We start from the raw sequence: 19,790 nt of genomic DNA, 5'->3' as shown, positions 1-19,790 counted from the left end.
TCAAAAGTTATTAATAATAATGGATTTATCTATGCTTTTAGAGTCACTCAAAGCGCTTACATTGTGTCCATAATTCATTCACTCCTCATTCATACTTGGTGATGGTAAGCTATGGTTGTTGCCACAGCTGCCCTGGGGCAGACTGACAGAGGCGTGGCTGCCAGTTCGCGCCTACGGCCCGTCTGACCACCATCGGGATCATTCATACACATTCACACACCAGTGGAGCCACACTGGAGGCAAGGAGGGTGAAGTGTCTTGCCCAAGGACACAGCGACAGTCGAACCGCCGACCCTTCGCTCATTGGACGACCCGCTCAACCACCTGAGCCACTGCCGCCCTGAAAAATATTCCATATTTTGAACAAAGGCTATTTTCTTCTTAGGTTTAGGTTTTATTTTTGTCACACACAAAAAACAGTTAATTTATATGTATCATAACAGCAACAATGACATAAATAGAAATCAGTGTCTCGTTTTTCTAACGGGTGGGGGACTCTGTGGCTCCTACTGGGTTGTGGTCAGTGAGAAATCGACCTGAATGGCTCTGAACCCTTGTGCTATCTTAGATGACCCCACCCTTACTTTGACGTGTTCTCCCTACCATGACAAAGGTGGATAAAGGTGGAAAGATTTCATGTAATCCATAGACACCAGTGAAGATCACAAATCATTGAAGAAAAAAGGTTCAGAGCACTGTCTAGTGGGTCTAGATGACCCAACTCCCAACGTTAAATTGCCTAGGATAGCACAAGGGTTACAGTGTTGAAGGTTGCAGATCCGTCCTATAGGCTATGTGTAGTGTAGGAAACATACTAACTAAATATTTCATCTGACTAAATTGGAATATTTTAAGTTTACAATATACAGATAATATAAAGGAAAAAAACGTCAAGTCTACTACCTTAGCTTTACTTTTAGTACACTTAAATAGACTTTTTGCTAAGGGGAATGAGAGAAAATAGGCCACTGTAAAGTTAAATTTTATTTACAAATGGTTTATAGCATATGAATACAAATGTTCACAAAATGCACAGACTCACTCTTACACACACACACACACATCTATTCAAATTCTTGATCATAAAATAATACACTCATTCTGTTCAGTAGACAGGTTAGAAATCCTGACGCTTGCATTTAAAAACATCCAATCTTTCGATTTGCCTAATTCAGACGACTGAAAAATCCAAACGCAGGAAGAAGACTGAACATGATAGGAAAAATACAAGTAATGCAGCTGTTTTAAATAAAGGCTTGTACGATTTTAAGAAAATATTGAATATATTTGAAACAATAAATAAATCAGATATATCTGTGAATTGATACGCAGCAATGGCTCTAGGAATGAAACGTTTTACTTTGATAAAACAACAAAAGGATAAGATGGCATTTAGAAAAGTAGCTTTCTGGTCATCTTTTACATCTGGGAAACCCCCAAACTGGAAAAGTTTGCAGTTGGAATAAGATAAAGAAACATGACATCATTAAACGATTAAAGAATGACTTTTTATACCATTTTCTCTAAATTTGCAGGTAAAATTTGTAGCTGTGAATTCCAAATGTCCGGACAAGCAAGGAGCACTTTTAGGAACTTGTTGCATCTGCGACCTGCTCTGCATCGTCCTTGGTTTCTGAACACTCGGATGGGATGAAGCAGCCCGAGTCTCTGGGACAGTCGCTGTCTTCTTCCTGTAGACTGTTGGAGGATCTGTTTTCCTCTGTGTCCCTGACATCTTCACCTGCAGCCACAAAACCAACACAAACTCTGTGAGTCACATGGTTAAGCATTAGCAGCTCGTTTGTTTTCTCGGTGGACTCCTTCAGCATGAGTACGTCTGAGATGAAGCCCCCAAATACATGGAGAACCCAACTACAATCATATCACTTCATCCATGGATCTGTCTTATAGGTTTTATGCAGCAAGCGCTTCCTGACACGACCCCTTTTAAGGCTTTTAAAAAATATATCATAGGCTTTTTTTCCCCCTTTGGCTAGCAGGAGAGCCTGTAAACAGAAAGGTCTCAGCAAAAGAGGCGTTTTCTTTTTCTTTTTTCTGTCCTTGTTTGTCTTTCCAGTTGTCCATCTGTGTCTGTCCAGCCTCACGTTTTTTTGTTGTTGTTGTTTTTTGTCATTTTTATTTCTTTAGCTCCTTTGATAATTGTGAATTTTTGGGGCCCATCACATTTGGTCATGCCTGTATCCAGTAGCAAATGGACATGGCTGTTTATCTGTGTATTCTCAATGACATTGACTTATAGCCCCTCCACACTGGCCCTGCCCCCACCGAGTGACAGCTGGGCCAGAATCCAGCCCCCCTCATGTCCCTCGACAGGATAACGTGGATGCAGACGTGCACAGAGGGACACGATTATTTAAATATTACCTTTTTGCCACATGCCATCTTGCAGAATCTGCAAAACCTTCTGAAGGTGCTCCCCCCCCCCCCCCCCCCCCCCCGCTGCCGACATAAAAACGGTCTCACTGTTGGTTTGTTTTTCACAGGCCACTAATCCTCCTAACCACTAACCTAATTGGGTGCAGCTTGATTAAATTACTGGTGTTTGTGTGTCAGCGAGCGCGCTCGTGTCAGGCTGTGGCCATCTGTTGAACTGACAAAAAATAAAATAAATAAAGCTACGCTTGGCTCGTCGACATCTCCCAGATTCATTCAGGGGGGAAAAAAACTTTAACCTTTACCTTCCATACAGAGCTTATTTTCCTTTTCAGAGCGGCGCAGTCATCTGGCCCCACAATTTCAGACATCAGATTACAGGAACACCTCCTGATCTGCTTTCTATCTAACTAACAGGAAACCAGCGGTAAGCCTCTCACAGGATGTTGTGTTGCAACAAGGTGTCAGCTTTTACTTGCTCTGTGACGCTTCAAACATTAAACTTTCCATAAATGAAAAGTACCCTCATACGCACTGTTCATTTTTAGAACTAAATGGAATTTCATAGAAATCTCTCAGTTGATTATTCTTCTGTAAAAACAGTTGTTACATTAAAAACGTGTGTTTTTGTTGCTTCTGGATGTTGTTTTTTATGTAATCCACTCTTCTGATGAAGGCGCTTCACACTTATTCCTGATCAAACCCGAGTGCTCCACATGGTGGCAGACTTTCCACGACTGTCTCAGTGTTTTTTGCAGCGGGAGCCGTCCTGTTTACACACAGATGATGACTAAACGCGAAGCTGCTGCCTGGAAGCTCAGTGAGAATTCTTTACACTAGAAGAGAAAGCACGTCATTGTTGTGAACTCGCATACTTTCGAATTCTCCGATGAGACCAACTCCAAAAAAATAAATAAAAAAACTGTCAAGTCATCTACAGGAATTAATCCTCGCTCTGAACTTTCCCCCCAATATGTTTGCAATTTCTGTATGTGTGGAATATCAATCTCAATACCAGAGAAAAACAGTTTCCACCTCCACTGAATTTCAAGTTCACACTGCTATATTAAGGGTTTTCCCAAAGCATTGCTATTGCATCAGACTGGTACTTTTGCAACATTGCAGCATAAGTTGTTGTACGTGTGGAATGAATAATGACACAACGCGGATGTCCTGCTACCAAGAAGACGTAATCGAAGAGCAAGAAACTGATAAAAAACGTGACACATAGGAAACAAAGAACAAATACTGATTTGTTGTGTAAATGTACTGTTTCAAAAAGACATTTCCACTTTGAATGAGGGCTCTCTGTTTAACCCCTGTGCTATCCTGTGGGGTCCAGATGACCTCACCCTTACATTGACGTGTTCTCCCTACCATGACAAAAGTGGATAAAGGTGGAAAGATTTCATGTAATCCATGGACACCAGTGAAGATCACAAATCATTGAAGAAAAAAGGTTCAGTGCACTGTCTAGTGGGTCTAGATGACCCAACTCCCAATGTTAAAGTGCCTAGGATAGCACAAGGATTAATAAACTCTTCCTTAGTTACCCAAACGGAGTGGGATGACCACAATTCAGAGTTCAGAGACTAATGCTTCAATCCACCATTCTCTAAAATAAATATTTTTGTTTTCTGAAAGGTTTTATGGACTATGTCAAGTATTTCAAAAGGTAATGGGTCAGGAGGAGGATTTCAGTCTAAATTGGACATAAATTGACCTCATGACCCTGTGACTGTTATCTTCCCTTAAAAAAATAAAAGAGGAGCAAAGAGTGACTGCTTCTACCTAATCTGGGAATAATTGATCGTTTACTGGGAGGCTTTGAAAAGTTCAGCTGGTTCTTTGTAATCAGAGAGAAAGTTGTAGCTCCGGACTCTCCTAACCTTCTGTGTAGTGGTAATCAGCGACAGTCAGAAGCTTGTGTCTGTGCTCGGCGTCTTTGACGTTCAGCTCGATCAGGTGCTTCTCCTGCAGGTGGAGCAGATCCTCCACCGTCTGGTAGCCGTTCAGCAGCAGGGCAGAGGCGTACTCCTGAAACAACAAAACATGATTTTCTTTTTCCTTGCATGTTCCCTTTGATTAACAGTCCACACCTGGTGAAAACATATCGATGAGCACTTTTCGGTTTGAGTCATTTTCAAACGCACAGGAAGTGAAATCCCACACATGCATCCTCCCACCTCCAGGTTTAAGCGCTCCAGCAGCTCCAGCAACGTTGTGGGCCGAGGTCTTCTGCACAGCGTCTGGGGTCTGATTTTGGGCGCTTCCTCCTTCTCCTCCTCGTCCTCCAAGACATCCACGTAGATGAACTTGAAGTTCCCGACTTTGTTGTTCAGCATGCCCGTCCAGATTCCCATTGGAGGCTTGCTGATGATGTTGATGATGTCCCCCACCTGAGAAAAGGTTAAGGAGCATGATGATTATGCTCTAAAAAACTAAACCAAATACCTGCTCACAGTGTGGAAACGTACCTTCAGCTTGAGAGAGTCTGTGTCATACGGACTGGGAACAAAATCTGTGTGGACGCGAGCCCTGCCGCAGAACTGTCCGTGGTAGGAGCCGTCCTCCTCCAGCTTCAGACTGTCCCTCTGACCAGAACCATTGGATTCACTGGTCACACCACCTGAATCCACAACGGCATCAAACAGGCTATGGTCTAGTTTTCTCTGAATATTTGCGCCATGCTGAGGACATTGGGTGCAGACACTCACTGGACGAGCTCTGGCCGCTGTAAAGACTCTCCAGGGAGATGCTGGTCTTTGCAGAGTTCTTCTCAGCTGCCCGGCCCGCTTCCTGCTCTGCCTCTGGGCCTTTGTCAGTGTCATCCCCCTGAAGGAAAAACAGAAATGGGCGACCGTCCTTTAGAAGAACTGAGGAAACAGCTCAGATCAGATTATGTTCTCATGAAAACCCGAATCAAAAAGCAGATTTAAAATAAGATCTCCAGGAAGAAACAGAGATCATAAAAAAAAAAAAAAACATCATATCTTCTGATCTGTTTCAGTAGAACATCTGCAACACCACAGATTTTTTTTCCATTTCAGAGCAAAGATATTAATCTAAATTATGCCTGTGACTGTCATAATTGCGGATGTGGTTTTGTAAGGTATGAGATTGATAAGAAAAAGGCAGCTTTTGGTAAGCCAGGCCGATAAGTGCTACAGGTTTGTAGGGGTTTTTGATGTTCAAACTTACACCATGAGCAGAAAAAAGCAAACTTTTCCTCTAAGCTCTGGTGGAAGGCTCAATGAAAGGGACTCACTGTCTCCTCCGACAAGGACTTGACGTGCTTTTTTCCCATTTTCCTTCGCATGGTTAACGAAATCTCCTTCATCTTCTTTCCAAGTCCAGTAGATCTGTGAGGGTCTGGACTTTCGCAGTCCTCTCTGAGCTGAGGACACAACAGCCAAAAAAACAGGAACGTCACAAACCTGGACACTTTCCTGCATATTTTTCAAAAAGGAAGATCAACTGTTGATTTCGTATCATTTCATTTATTAGAATCGATCTTATTGAAAGAAACACATCAACCAACCACTGTTGTTCCATTGTCCTCTGGTTTTGCGTGTGAGGAGTGATGCCTGAGGCCCTCGAAGCGACCGAAGCTCGTCGAGCGCTGCAACACAAAGGATGGGGTTTATACGGGAAGACCATATCTGTAGCTAAAGTCTGACCCGAATGACTTCGCAGGTAAAAAGCTGTCTGTCTGAGTCTCTACTCAGACAAATAACACCTTCAGACACAACCTTGTAAATGATATTTTTTGTGTTTTTAAGTATGAGCAGGCTGTCCAAGTTCTCATAAACTAAAAGTCATCATAGTCCCCCAAACCCCAATGATCCCTCAACAAAGCACAGAAATAATTATAGACATAACTAATCCTTGGAAAACCTGATTAAATATGAGCTGCAGACTCTGAAGCAACCCCACACAGACTGAGCTGATGCAGCAGTGACATTCTCATTTTAAGGCCACTAATGAAGAACACAGAGGAGTCTGTTTTTAAAACTTTTTACGTCAACTCTTTAATCTCATTTTAGGAAACATTTCCCAATGTCTTTTTAATAAAAAAATTCTTAAAGGTCATTTTTACTAAAGGAAAAACTCTGAAACAAAATATCCGATTCAGAAATGTGACCATCTCTGACAGAGAACTCGCCATTGATGCCTACCTTCGGTTTGTTGCTCTTTGTCTTGTCTGACACGTTGGATGCTGTTCTTTGTAACATTTTCCGATCTATTCTCTCCGTCCTCTCCCTTCTCTTCTGACACTGAGGTGTTAACTAACTTGAAGGCTGTCTGTCTGATGGGCTGGCTGGCCCACTTCCTTACAAAACACAGGATGTGAGGCAAGTGACTTTGTGTGTCTGCTTGCAGTATCGCATCAAAAAGGGAAAAGTACAAATGCTTGAATAGGCATTTTTTTGCTCTCCTCATCGAAACACAATGAAAACCACAAGCAGCAGCTGCTGTTTCTAGATACGCTCTCCTTTCATGGAGGGAATCAGATGTTGAAAAACTGAACCTGCAGCTTCTTTTTTTTTAATTTTGAATCTGCTGGTCTCAGAGGCTCCTGTGTCCTACTTGTGTCTGTTCCAAAGCGCTTCCTCTGCACGTGGCTGTTTGACTCATATGACATGAAGAAGTATAAAATGAAACAAAACTTCCCGTCATGGAACAAAAAGGAACTAGGTTTTGGTAAATGATGCTGGAGTAATTATTTATTTCTTAATGTGGGGAGGCTTCTTTTGAGGAAGTGCTGAAGTGCGACAGAGGAACAGAACTTAGTTGTGTCGAAACACTTTCCATTCGACCCCCTACTCTCAATATTTCACTGGCAAACCATCCGGCAGCCTCCATTCAAAGTCCTAACTCAAGCCGCCCGTCTCAGATTCTCACTGGTCCATCTGACAGGCAGATTTCCTCAACTCATTCCCACGCCGCTGTTTTTTAATCTCCTGGAGTCAGTCACGTGGGGATTTGCTGCTGTGTTTACATTACAGCTGGTTTCATTTGGTCACTTGTACAAAAGAAGTTCAAGAGAAAAAAAAAATCTCTGCCTAATCCCACTGTCTCCAATCATCCACAAACTCGTGTCAATCCAGATTAAGGTTTCTAATCTACGACATGAGAGACTCTTGGCTCCCTGTGGAGGCAGTTGTTCATCTCAAGGGGGAAATGGAAACAATAAGAATTCTGCTCTTTAACAGAGTCACTTAGTCTTTGTTGATACGAACATATATTTTCAGTAAAACAAACTAGTTTTTCTATCTTTTAATCTACAAAACTTTCACATTGAAGAGAATCCACTGGTTATCTTTTAGAAAAAAGAGTTAAATCCAGGTCCTGTGGTTGTTGGGGTTAGAAAAGTTCAGCTAACCCCAACCTTAGCCCCGTAACAGCTTTAGTCATCAAGAAGGGAACAGTACATGAAGCAACAATAGACGTTCACCTTCTTTAAGATCCAGTGACCTAGAACTCGGTGACTTTGTAATCTTCAGCTGGATCCTTCTTTTCACCTTCTTTTCTGCTTTAAGCTTTGACAACTGCTCTGTGTGGCACATGGCGTCTGCCGGCTGTGCTCGCCATCAGTCAAGTGTCTGGGGCTCGCAAAGACAATTCCCAGCCTCTGTCTTAAGATTCAAATGTTCCCAACACACACAGAGTGCTACTTCAGACAGAAACACAACGACGGAGGCTTTTATCAGATCATGTCGTCCCCACTGACCCCTGACCTTGAAATCATCTGTTTGGTGTGAGATTAAATAAAGACCCAGAGGATCTACTGTCCGGGCTAAATTCTTGAAGTAAACTCTGTCTGGATTAGACTGTGTCTACAAAGACCTTCAAAAACATGTCAGTGTCTACAAGAACATAACAGTTAAGGTGGTAAAACCTAAACACACTTACGTTTGGCTCCAACAAATCCACTTGGGTGGCTGATCGTTGCACCTTAGGGGGTAACTGGGGTTCCCGGTCCCGCTTCAAGCTGCCGTCCTGGCTCATCGCAGGCTGCTGGCTCCCTTTCCACTCTCTGGCCTGTAATGTGCTGAAGTCATGGGAGTAGGCGCGGTACTCTGTGAGCGGCCGGCGGCAGGTGTGCTGGATGGTGCTCCACGCAGGGCTGCTGTCGCCTGGGTTGCTCCAGCGTTGGTGATGGGTGGGCGTGGCTCCACCAGGCAGACTGACCTTGTCGGCGTAGCGGCCTGGGGTCGTGTTTTCTTGAGAGGGAAGGGTGGAGCATTTGCCGAGGTAGAGCCGCTTGTCAGGCCTGGAAGCGTATGGCACATCCAGAAACTGGGGTCCCAAAGGTGGGCTCATTGTGCCCGATGGAGAGTGAACTGATGCAGGAATCAGGACAGAAAAGACAAATGTTGCAGATGGTAAACCAAATAAGACCTATTCTCAAGCAGTAGTACTTATTTATGACAGAAAAACAAACATTTTCCCTGAGAAAAAGCTCCATGAAGACATTGTTACACAGGTATCTGTGATGGAGAACATCAAGGACCCAGGACTTTTGATGTGCTCCTTTTTGTCACACGTGATCTGAAACAATTCTCAAGACTTGGTCCAAAATCCATTCATTAAAGATTCAATTAACTATATGGCAACATGACACAGTCAAACTTATACAATCTAGATATTTATTATTCATTTGGCATTCAAAACTTTAAATAAAAATGCATTTCTACAGAGAAACTCAAGTCGTACACAAAGTAATTCAAAGTGCTTCACAAAACAGGAAAATGCATTAAAATTCCAAAACATAACAGTGCAAAGATTAAAGACATACATTATTATTTACTTTAAAATGTACTTTAAAAGAAAGGAGAGAGAGAAGAAATTGAAAAGAGGTGTCGATAATGATCCTTCAGGTACACACACGGCTAAACAGGAATGCTTTGATTCTAGACTGAACATTAACACAGTGGAGGCCTGTCTCACAACCTCAGGGAGACTGTTCCAGCTTTTAGATGCATAAGACTGAAACCCCGAATCCCCTTGTTTAGTCCTAACTCTGGGCATGGTCCCTGAGGTCCTCAGAGTCTAAAATGGTCCATATGGCGCTAACATGTCAGAGATGTACTTTGGTGCAAAGCCATGGAGAGACTTGTAAACAAGCAGATCTGCTTTGAAGTCTATTCTTTGAGCTACAGGAAGTCAGTGCAGAGATCTGAGCACAGGACAGATGTGATGGTACTTCCTGGTTCTAGTCGAGCAGGAGCCTTCTGGATGTACTGAAGCTGTTTTACAGCTCGTGTGGGCAGGCCAGTGAGCAGGCTGTTACAGTAATCCAACCAATGGAGACAGGAACAACCTGGTTCAAATCCTGGCTGGCTTCTTTCTGTCAGGAGTTTCCGTGTCCTCCCTGTGCATGCATGGATTTTGTCCTGGCACTCTGACTTCCTTCCACAGTCCAAAACCGTGCTTTGTAGGTGCATGTGGGAGTGGTTGTGTGCCCTGCGACAGACTGGTGACCTGCAGGGTGTGTCCGCCTGTCAGGACAGGCTCCAGCAACCCAATGACCCCGAAAGGGAAATAGCAGGTTAAGAAAATGGATGGAAGGGTTTTTGACATAAAAGCTTCAAACATAAAAACCTGCATTTTGGGTCTTCTAGACCGTTTTGTTCTTTGCACTTAAAAACATGTGTGTTATTGATTTATTCAGGTATTGTTTGAAGTGCTGTGAGAAAAAAGGGGTTATCGTATGTTTAGTGCACACAACAAACATATTCCTTACTATGGTTAACCAGCCGTCAGTTGTAATTGACCCGAATTTCCTAGAAGCAAGTGTGTGATTGGACGTTGTTTTGCTTGCATCACACGTACACAAAAAACTAAAGACAGTAGGGAGCACAACAGGAAGAGAAACTGACAGTAAGCCAGAAGCCAGTTATTTACTTCTCCATCAATTTTAGACTTTTTTTTACCAGTGTGGTCTTCTTCATATCTGCGGTTTTCATCTGATACTAAGTGCTCCATTGAGTTTTTGTGATGCATCTGTGTCCTGTACATTCATGACACATATGTCTGTTTGACTAAATGTGTTCTCTGACACAACTCGGTCGCATCCTTTAGTCATAAGAGGGGTGTAGATAAAAAGGTGACCGATCATAGCATGATCTCAAGCTGGCTGCAGCGTGCACCTGTTGACGTCAGTGGTGCAACGCACACATTTGTGTTTAACTTGCAGCACTTGTTCCTGGGATCAGCAAAATCATCATCTCTGCACAAATGAGGAGGCTTAAATCCACACAATGAATGTCCATCTGTTGTACTTCTGGTGTTAGATCCATTCTGGGATGTTACATGCAGGACTGACGGAGATGGTTTGAAAAAAAAAATTGAGAACAAAAACTCATTGCAAGAAGAAAACTCTAAAGTCCTTAAACCAGGCAGCCCCGTGACCCCGAAAAGGCCAAAAGTATGGAAGCTTGGCGGTGGGAATCCTGAGCCAGCGTGCTCAGAATGTTACACATTTGCCTCAGTTTGCAAACACCCACCTGCAAAGAACCCAGAAAGCCTCGCAGGAGGGCTCTTTTGATGCAGAACAATGTAGCACAGAGAATGTGAAAGGAGCTTAGGATAGTTTTACACCCTAAGCTGTAATGGAAAAAGGAGAACAGGAAATGCTTCTCTTCTTTAGAGAACTCCTTTAGTCTGAGTCATGAATTGAAAAGACCTAATATGTTGTAAGTTGTAGAAGGTTTTACCTCTTGGGTTATGACTTTTCTTTGAGACGTCTTTGCCGCTCCTTCCACCTGCCTTTTTCCCAGTCTTATGGTGTCTTTTCACGGTAGCTTTGGACTCTGTTGTTACTCCGTTTGTCGGGACGCTCTGAGAAATTAAGAAAAACATGTATCCCCCTTAGTGACCATGCGGGAATAGTGAGTCATCCAGCTCCTCCCTGACTGACCCATAAATGACTGAATATGAAATGTGGATCGACAACTCCAAACAAATTATAATAGTGTGTCTTTGTCTGAATGCTGTGGAAAGACAACTGGGAGAAAATAAGCACTGATAATTTGAAATATACATTACCATCTGGCATACCATGCTCAATACTTTAGCGGTACCGGTCACCTGGCTTAAATGTTTTGTATCACTGCGCCGGCTTCTTTTACCAGATGTATACTAGAAAATACTTTAAATAAATTTCTTTCCATCCATCCATCCTCTTCCACTCATCCAGGGCCGGGTCACGGGGGCAGCAGTCTAAGCAAAGTCGAGGCTTTCCTCTCCCCCCGGCTACCTTCCCCAGCTCTTCTGGGGGGACCCAGAGACATTCCCAGGCCAGCCAAGTTTACTCTCTCCAGCGTGTCCTGGGTCTTCCCCGGGGCTTCGGGGATATACCCGGATCTCCTCCCCAGGGAGGCGTCCAGGAGACATCCGGACCAGATGCTCAAGCCACCTCAACTGGCTCCTCTCGATGTGGAGGAGCAGCGGCTCTACTCCAAGCTCTCTCCGGGTGACCTTGCTCCTCCTCCTATTTGTAGGGGAGCCCCCAGCCATCCCACGGGGGAAGCTCATTTCAGCCGCTTGTATTTGGGACCTCGTTGTTTTAGTCATGATCCTGAACTCATGACCATAGTAAGTATTGGAATGAGGATCGACCGGAGCTTTGCTTCCTGGCTCAGCTCTCTTTTCACCACAACGTACAGCGACCGCATAACAGTGGAGGCTGCGCCAATCAGCCTGTCAATCTCATGCTCCAATTTTCTAAACAAGACGGGGTTTGAGAGTTCGAGTGATCCCAGGAGCTAAGCTGTCTGGGGCTTTTGCCCCTGGTAGGGTCCCCTGGAAGACAGTTCCTGGGTGACGAGTCAGAATAAGAGCGTTTCAGAACCTCCTTTGTGAAAAGAAAAGGAACAATGATCCCGTTTCGTCGCCTGGCCTCACCGGGGCCCCACTCTGGAGCCAGGCCTGGGGTTGGGGCTCGCAGACGAGCACCCGGTGACCAGGACTCAGCCTAAAGGGATGATGTGGGATCCCTCTACCATGGGCCCACCACCTTTAGGGGAGCTTAAAAGGAACCGCTGCAATGTGGTTTGGGTGGCAGTCGAAGGCAGGTGCCTTGGGGGCCCAAACTCCGATCATTGAACTTGGATTTTGGGACTTTCAATGAATGTATTTAACTAAAATCTCTGAAAACAATATTAAAACAAAACAAGTGTACATATGCAACATTACAAGAGAAAACAGTGAAAGTAGCACAAGGAATAAACAAACTGTATTTGTAGGATTACTCTCTACAACACGTTGAATGTCCTTGAAAAGCTTCTTTGTATCCATTAATATTGGTGCCATGTCTGTAAAGAACATGCATTAAGCAGCACAGCTGAGTATGGGAGTGTAGCCAAATTATTGACTGTATTTGAGAACTGGACAGAGTGCCCCCCCCCCCCCCCCCCCCCGCATCCCAAACCTGCTGGCTCCAAGAAGCCAAAATCCCGTAGACCTCTATAGAGAAATAAACAGCTGTTACTCATTCAGATTTGTCAGAATAACCATTCTTGCTCTGCAACCTTTTTTAAAAAAAAAAATGTTTTTGATAATCCTAATTTTTCTCATGTTTTTTATTTTCTATAAGACAAGAAAGGTTATTCAAGTTTAAACTGACCGATCAGATGCCTGAATAGAAGTAGGTGGTCTCACGTCAAACATGTTAAACGTTTGATTGACAGATCCTCCTGAGCCCTCTTTCAAGTAACAGGAGTGTGAAAATCTATCAAGCTCGCTTCTGATTGTGGTTGCCATGGAAACGACGACTCAGACAGCCTCGGACCGATAAATGCTTGCTGACGTTGTCAGGCTCCAACATGGTGGCTCCATTTCTCTTGTACAGTCAATGTGCCAAATCCTTTCAAACAGCTAATAATGCCATTGCCCTTGTGGGCTTTTGGTGCCTCTAAGTATCGTGAGAGGCTTTTTTGGCACTTGAGGATTGGACCTCCTGCAGTGCTCAGTACATGCTTGCTTTGAGTCTCCGGCCACAAATGCCAAATCCTGTCTTTACAGTCTGTGAACTCAGAGCGAGGTCTACAGGAGACATTCTCTAGAAATGGGGGGAAGAAATCCTGAGCACACTCTTTCTGTCTGAATGACCAATACGTGGTGTGACAAATCCTGGCTGTAGAATAAGATGCCACCCCACAGCAGTGCGACCAGACCGGCGACCAGCATGAGGAGGAGCCGGACAGCTGTGAATGTGTTTGGTTCTTCCTGGATCTGAAACTATTTTTAGTTAAATGAACAAATTATTATTTAAGATTAAGCTGTTTAGTGCTGGCAGGAACATTATTTCATTCAAAATTAGCAAGCTTACAAATGGAAAAATAATTCCACTGTTACAGTCATTTTCCTCCAAGAAAGATTTTTTACATTTATTAATTAAGAAAAAGTTAACAAGTCAACCCCTAAATTGTGTTGAATTTTTTTAGACCATCCCCTAAGTTTTGCAAAAACTTTGAAGAAATTGCCACAAATTCATTCTATGTTTCTATCTCGATATTCTTCTTTGAAGAACTTTCTAAAAAAAAACACCCTGATTTGACTTGAAGCTTCAGCAACCAGAAATTCACAGTTAAATGTTGGCATTTTTAAACATTTTAACCTAAGGGTGCAATCTCAGGACATCCACAAAGTTGCTATACAGCACTCCAGCATGTTGTACCACATTTGTAACAAGTGTTAGACTTTTCCCCTCCACTAACAAACAACATTTATCATGTTGCATATGGGAGAATGTTAACTCATTACAACACAAAAAGCTAAGCCTGAACCTACCAAAGCAAGCCGCTGAAAACGAAACATTTTCACTAATTAAATGGACCTGTGATGAAAACTGAAATCATCGAGTGCTGCATCAGTGATGACCGTTAAGCCGATGCGGCAAGTCATCTAAATATACTTCCAGTCCTTTCTAGTTGCATAATTTATTAAACCTATCAAGGCTGTTGTCATCTGTGATATTTTTGCACTCAGGCACATGGCATCAACGTGTGTGTTTGCGTAACCAGAACCTGTTTGTGAGGTTTCTATCGAAGATGTTTTTTTATTGGGAAACATTGAGGTCAATGACAGGATCCCTGTTTTTGTTACCGGATTCAAAAGCGGCTTCTCCTTCTTCTTTGTCCCTGAGTGAGTCGCTCCTTTTCCTCCTCTTGTTTCCGTTCTGTGCTTTGTCCTCCGCACCTCTGAAAGGACATTTGTATTTTTACAATTGTAGTTATTCCCTGGAATGATTAAAAAATAAAAATAAAAACCATTAAAATACAATTTTTTAAAAACATTTTTTTAAAACTTCGTTTATACATGTAATATTCCTCACAGATAATCTCTAAGGAGAAGAAAATCCTCCAAAATTCAACATAACACAAAACTTTAGAGGCAAAATAAGTTTTTCACCTGCATTTTTTTCATGATCCTGCCAGACAGCACTGAGATCTGCTTTTTTCATTTTGTTTTTTTTTACTTCTTAAAGTCTTTTTTAGTATCATGTTATTTTTTGCAGAGCAGAGCTCAGATGTCACTCACATGTCAGGGATTTCACAGCCTTCAGTTTCACAAATTTGAATGATTAGAATATGTGTCATTTTCTTTGTTTTGTTTTCCAAAACAATTGATTCTATTCTGTTTTAGAGAATATGGATGTGTAGTTGATGTTGTAAATAATTCATAGTGGTAAAACATTCCAGAACAGAGATGCATTAATACCTGTCTGACTTTTCTTCTGGCTTCCCAAAACAAACCACTTTACATAATTGTTTCTTAAAGGTCTCTCTTTTAATTAAAGCTGATATAAAGTCAAAGTTGGGTTAGACGGTTTTTGTTCAGCTTCAAACAATCAAACTTGCGTTGTCAGACTCTGCAGTGAGCAGAAATGAAGAGTGGCATCCGCTCCTGATGAGCTTAACCTACTTATTTCCTTTTTACCTTCATTGTGTTTGTTGGTGACGTGAGCTAAATCTTCTTGGCTTTTGGCCGGCTGCCACGCTGCAGTATTACAGACAGGGTTATCTGCGGTGGATGGAGACAGACACGGGGGGTTTTATGTGATAAGTCAGGGTTAACAGAGGCCACTGTCAAACCAGCCTGATTTCTTTATGAGCCAACGCAGCAAAGGCTACTAGTAGGATTCTACATTTAAATCAAAAACACAAATATTTAGTAAAAATGACTGAAAAAAGATTTTGACTTAAAACTGGAATGACATTGAATTTCTTACCCAGTGTTTCATTATCTGATGCAGATTTGGAAATGTGTGTTCTGAAAGCAAAAATAAGTCATCATTAGGACACGTGTCTATAGATAAAAATCAGAATTGGGCATCTTCTGGAGTAAAGCCAGGGAAGTAAAGGTGTTAGAGCAACTGGGAACTTGAATCCGCTTAGTTCAACAGGCCCAAAGCCCCATAATCTGCCTCCTGCTGGCCCGTCAGTCTGCATGGCTATTCTTCTCAACAAAGGAAAAAAAAACTCTTTCAATCATTCATTTATTTTCAGGTTAATGGATGTAATATGGTGAGGAGCCATAATTCGGTCTATTATGTTGCAGGAAACATTTACAGAGTTTGAAAACATAAAAGAAAAGCCAGAATGGAATCATTTCTACTTTGCATGCAACAAGAGAGCCAAAGATGTTTACATCCTAAATCCTTGACAAGATAATGTTGTTTTTGAAATCATTTCATTGTCAGTATAAATTGGAATGACCTTAATCATCGTCCAGATTTATGTTGCGGCCCTGTGGAGCTTTAATAGCATAAAGTGCATCTGCACCAAACCAGCATGAATGTAAGTTTATTAAGTTTACCTTCTCTTCTTCTTGTTGGAGTTGGTTCCGTGTGTTGGAGGCTGGTCCTGGAGGAAGACAAAGCTCCTTAGCACGAAACTATCAGCTTTGTGCAGTTGAAACTGCGATGTCAAATAAAATGTTGTTGACAGAGTTCACTTTGGGGACATGAAGGACATTTAATTTATATTTCAAGCTAGAATGACACGTGTGAACAAGTTTGACCAAAGGAGCAGCTGTCACGCAGATTTGTTCATCATTTCATAATCAGCTTTGTTTTCCAGGAACAATCTGCATGATGAGAGTACAAATGCGAGCAGTGACCCCCATGCAACCCTGCCACAACTGTTGGCGTGACTTTACCAATTTACTGTCTGTGCAAACACACTCACTATGGAGACGCTGCGTCCCGAGCCTCTCCACTTAGCGTTGTCTTCCAGCAGAACGGCGGGGCTGCAAGAGCGGCTGCAGGAACGGCTGGATGAGCGGCTGGGGATGGGTGGAGGTGGTCCATCGCCGGAGCTCTGCACCGCCTCATACAGGCTGTCCATAGAGCCCTCCTGATGGCAGATGGAAGGAGACAAAGGAAGGGAGATCCTGTCAGAGGGAAGGATGTGTGGACCCATTTGGCGATTAAACACGACAAAAGCAGCACGACTGTACTGGGGAAGACACACAAAAAACATCTGGAATGACGTAAAAATTCCAGTGTGAACTTAAAACAAGTAACGCAGTTCAAAAATGAATTCCAAATTTCACAATGAGTAGTAAATGGACCACAGTAATCCATTGATGTTGTTACGCCCCTGATGGCAGATTAAATCTGAATGTGATGACAACACACACACACACACACACACACACACATACACACACATATGCCAGTTTTCATTTTATTTAATCCACAAAAATCCATAAAATGGCACATTAATCTTTCTCTCATAGTAAAAAGTCAGAGCCATGAGGATTTGACGGTCGCGACTGTCATGCCGCCTCAAAGCTCTTTAAATTTGCTTCTCAGCCATGGATTGAGCAAAGAATTCCTCAGAGAAGATTTCCTCGTGGATTAATTTTGTTTGGCTTGTTTGAGTTCCTTCGAGGAACAAACAGTCAGCATCTCAGTGATGTGTTGTTGTTATACATCCACTGTGGCCCTTTTTAGATGTGTTCAATGTGCATAAGACTCTTTAAAGACCCACTCCAGTCATCTTTTGATCTGTTTTTAAAGTGTGGCTACATTATGCTGTTTTTTTTAGCAAAAATCAAAAAAACCTGTGTCATTTTCTAGGAAATAGTTTCTGCACAACAGCAGGATTTCATTAGAAGTTCCCCTCTGAGTTGTGGACTGTTGCGTAGTAACCCCACCTCCATTTCCCGTCACCCAGCTGTTTACGCTTGCTCCTGCGGCCTCACACCCCAAGCTAAAAAGTATCTTTTAGAGTCATCTCAGGTTATATTAAATTTAGTTTCTGATGTTTTATTTATTACACAAAAATTATATATTCACAAAAACAGGTTTTAAAAAAAAATCAAATTTCTGTTTATAACGCTTCGCAAAGACATTTACTTAGATTTTATCTCACCTAAAATAAAGACGAGTGTGAATCAGAATGGTGTGAAACAGGGAGATTATGTCAATTGTAGATTCTACTTCACAACTGCAAGATTTTTTGAAAAGTATTTTTTGGTCTGGTCCTGATTCGCAACAATTTGAAGTAGGAAGTACTTTCATTTTATTCATACATGTCCTCCATCATGAGAAAAATGCCACAAGAACATGGGAAATAATACCAAACCCCAGTTTTGGCCCATAAGAACCCATGCTGACGTCAGTGTACTAAAATTATATCAGAAATGCATTCTGTGGTCTGGGGTCAGTTTTCCCTATTAGATGATGGAACATCCCGACAGTCACAAAAAAAAAAAAACCTGGTTTCTGTACTTGGACTGTCTGAACCAGTCTCTTGTGTGAAGGTCAGTGTGCTCCTCTATAATCTGCATCTTGTGTCAGCGAGAGACAGCTTGACAGGAAAGTGTGTTGCTTCTGGAATGACTTAGCAGCAAACGTGCTTCTTCTTCAAATGTTTTGCTTCTATTAAACAGACCTCATCAATCAGCGATGGATTAAACAGTTAGGACAAACTGAAAATAAATAAATTAGATTAAATTCTTCAGTTACAATTTAAAGTTGACATATTCTTTTGTAATATTTACTGTTAATAATTATTTTTTTCTATATTTGATTTTCCACTTTTGCTCCTATCTTCTGCTTTTTATTCATTTTAAGTGACTCCCTGTCTTTGAGTCATTTGCAGTGGCGGTTGTTCCAATGGTTAATGTGGGTGGTGGCCCAGGGCGTAATCTTGTTCGGGACGCAAAAGCGCCCAAAAAACAAAAACAACAATTGACAGTTTTTTTCCCCCTGCAAGTTTTAAACCGCCCACTTCCATGGAAAGTTAATGAAATTTGCGCTGGGACGCTCCCACTATTAGTGTGTCAACTTGCTGCTATAATGGCAATAGGAGAGGTGAGGGTGGGGGGGCACCGTCCAGGGCGCCAAACCAGCCTCTGGTCATTTGATTTTGTTGGAAGGTAAAAGCAGGGATTCGCTCACACCTCTGGAAAAAACACCACACAAGAAAACATCTCTCACTTTGCCTTCACAATGAGGCGCAAGATGGGGTTTGTTCCCCTCAACTCTCACAGCTAGAAACCGAGAAAGTTAAGTGAAAGTCTTACCAGTGAGAAGCAGAAGAGGTTCATGCTGGCAGAGAGGCTCTCCTGTGCGTCGTGGAACGTCAGATGGAGCAGAAAGAGTCGCTGACAGACAGCCAGAGGCTGAGCGACACAACAGCTCAGAGAGAGCGCAGCTCAGGTCGCCTGCTGTCTTCACAGATTAATACGACAGTGAAATCCCTGCACTAATCCAATAGATGGACCACCATTACTCTATCAGCCCCGGCAAGACTCATTTGTTAACGACAAGCCCACCAATGGGGAAAGGATGGGGGTTCAACGCAATATCTTTTCTCTAGTTTCCATTTTTAGCTTGTTTATTTTTAGTTGACTCTATGCCCATGTGCAGGGATCATGCAAAAACAAAGAAATATCACAATGGGTCTACATGTTGTGTTACAGTTTTAAAAATACCAATTTTTTTCCCCACAACGTTTTATTAAAGAATGAGTCATGACAAAACCGCAACTTCGATAATACTTGTTACATTTTCCTTATAACGAAAAAGAGAAAAAAAGAAAAGAAAAGAGCTGGATTGTACGACATTTTACTCAAAACAAGTATCTACACACAAACAAACAAATAATAATTACATAAAACAAAACTTATTGAACATTGCTTCTCTTATCTGATATTGTCACAGATATTGTCATAAAGTTTTTAAGCTGAGGTTGCAAAATTCCATGCAGTTGAAATCAAAAATCTATTGAATCATCTGTTAGGTCAAAATTATGAATATAATTGATAAAGATAAAGGCTCTCCTAATTTCCTCAAATAGGTGTTGTTAATATTTTATGACTATACCTTATTGTTTTTTAAGGAAAGCAATACAACATTTGTTTTAGCCACTGGT

The 19,790-nt window shown here is 42.2% G+C and overlaps 1 protein-coding gene across 2 annotated transcripts; it reads right to left on the bottom strand.

Moving 5' to 3' along the window:
- Positions 1-966: 966 nt before the first annotated feature.
- On the bottom strand, positions 967-19,082 carry samsn1 (SAM domain, SH3 domain and nuclear localization signals 1). Of its 2 annotated transcripts, XM_011482940.3 has the most exons (15): positions 18,940-19,082; positions 16,593-16,760; positions 16,222-16,268; positions 15,635-15,675; positions 15,343-15,426; positions 14,509-14,603; positions 11,118-11,241; positions 8,311-8,741; positions 5,936-6,016; positions 5,663-5,791; positions 5,112-5,229; positions 4,872-5,023; positions 4,581-4,793; positions 4,284-4,431; positions 967-1,741 (listed from the first exon to the last, which is right to left on the bottom strand). In XM_011482940.3, the coding sequence occupies exons 1-15, from the start codon at positions 18,961-18,963 to the stop codon at positions 1,587-1,589; spliced, it is 2,010 nt and encodes a 669-aa protein (XP_011481242.1). In that variant the 5' UTR covers positions 18,964-19,082; the 3' UTR covers positions 967-1,586. The 2 variants fall into 2 exon arrangements, with proteins under 2 accessions (XP_011481242.1, XP_020564134.1); XM_020708475.2 differs by lacking the exons at positions 8,311-8,741; positions 11,118-11,241; positions 14,509-14,603; ... (3 more) ...; positions 16,593-16,760; positions 18,940-19,082 and adding an exon at positions 6,573-7,114.
- Between the last annotated feature and the right edge of the window lie 708 nt (positions 19,083-19,790).

Source organism: Oryzias latipes, chromosome 13, assembly GCF_002234675.1.
Source record: "Oryzias latipes chromosome 13, ASM223467v1".
Lineage (NCBI taxonomy): Eukaryota > Metazoa > Chordata > Actinopteri > Beloniformes > Adrianichthyidae > Oryzias > Oryzias latipes.
The sequence above is the reverse complement of the archived record's forward strand: the minus strand, read 5'-3'. Positions and strand labels throughout refer to the sequence as shown.

What these genes read in the sequence shown, in the direction of transcription:
- samsn1 (XM_011482940.3), bottom strand. Translation starts at nt 18,963, where the DNA reads ATGAACCTCTTCTGCTTCTCACTG. An exon ending in ACCTCTTCTGCTTCTCACTG is followed by an intron (nt 16,761 to 18,939) that starts GTAAGACTTTCA and finishes ATCTGCCATCAG; the next exon opens with GAGGGCTCTATGGACAGCCT. An exon ending in ATCAGATAATGAAACACTGG is followed by an intron (nt 15,427 to 15,634) that starts GTAAGAAATTCA and finishes CATCCACCGCAG; the next exon opens with ATAACCCTGTCTGTAATACT.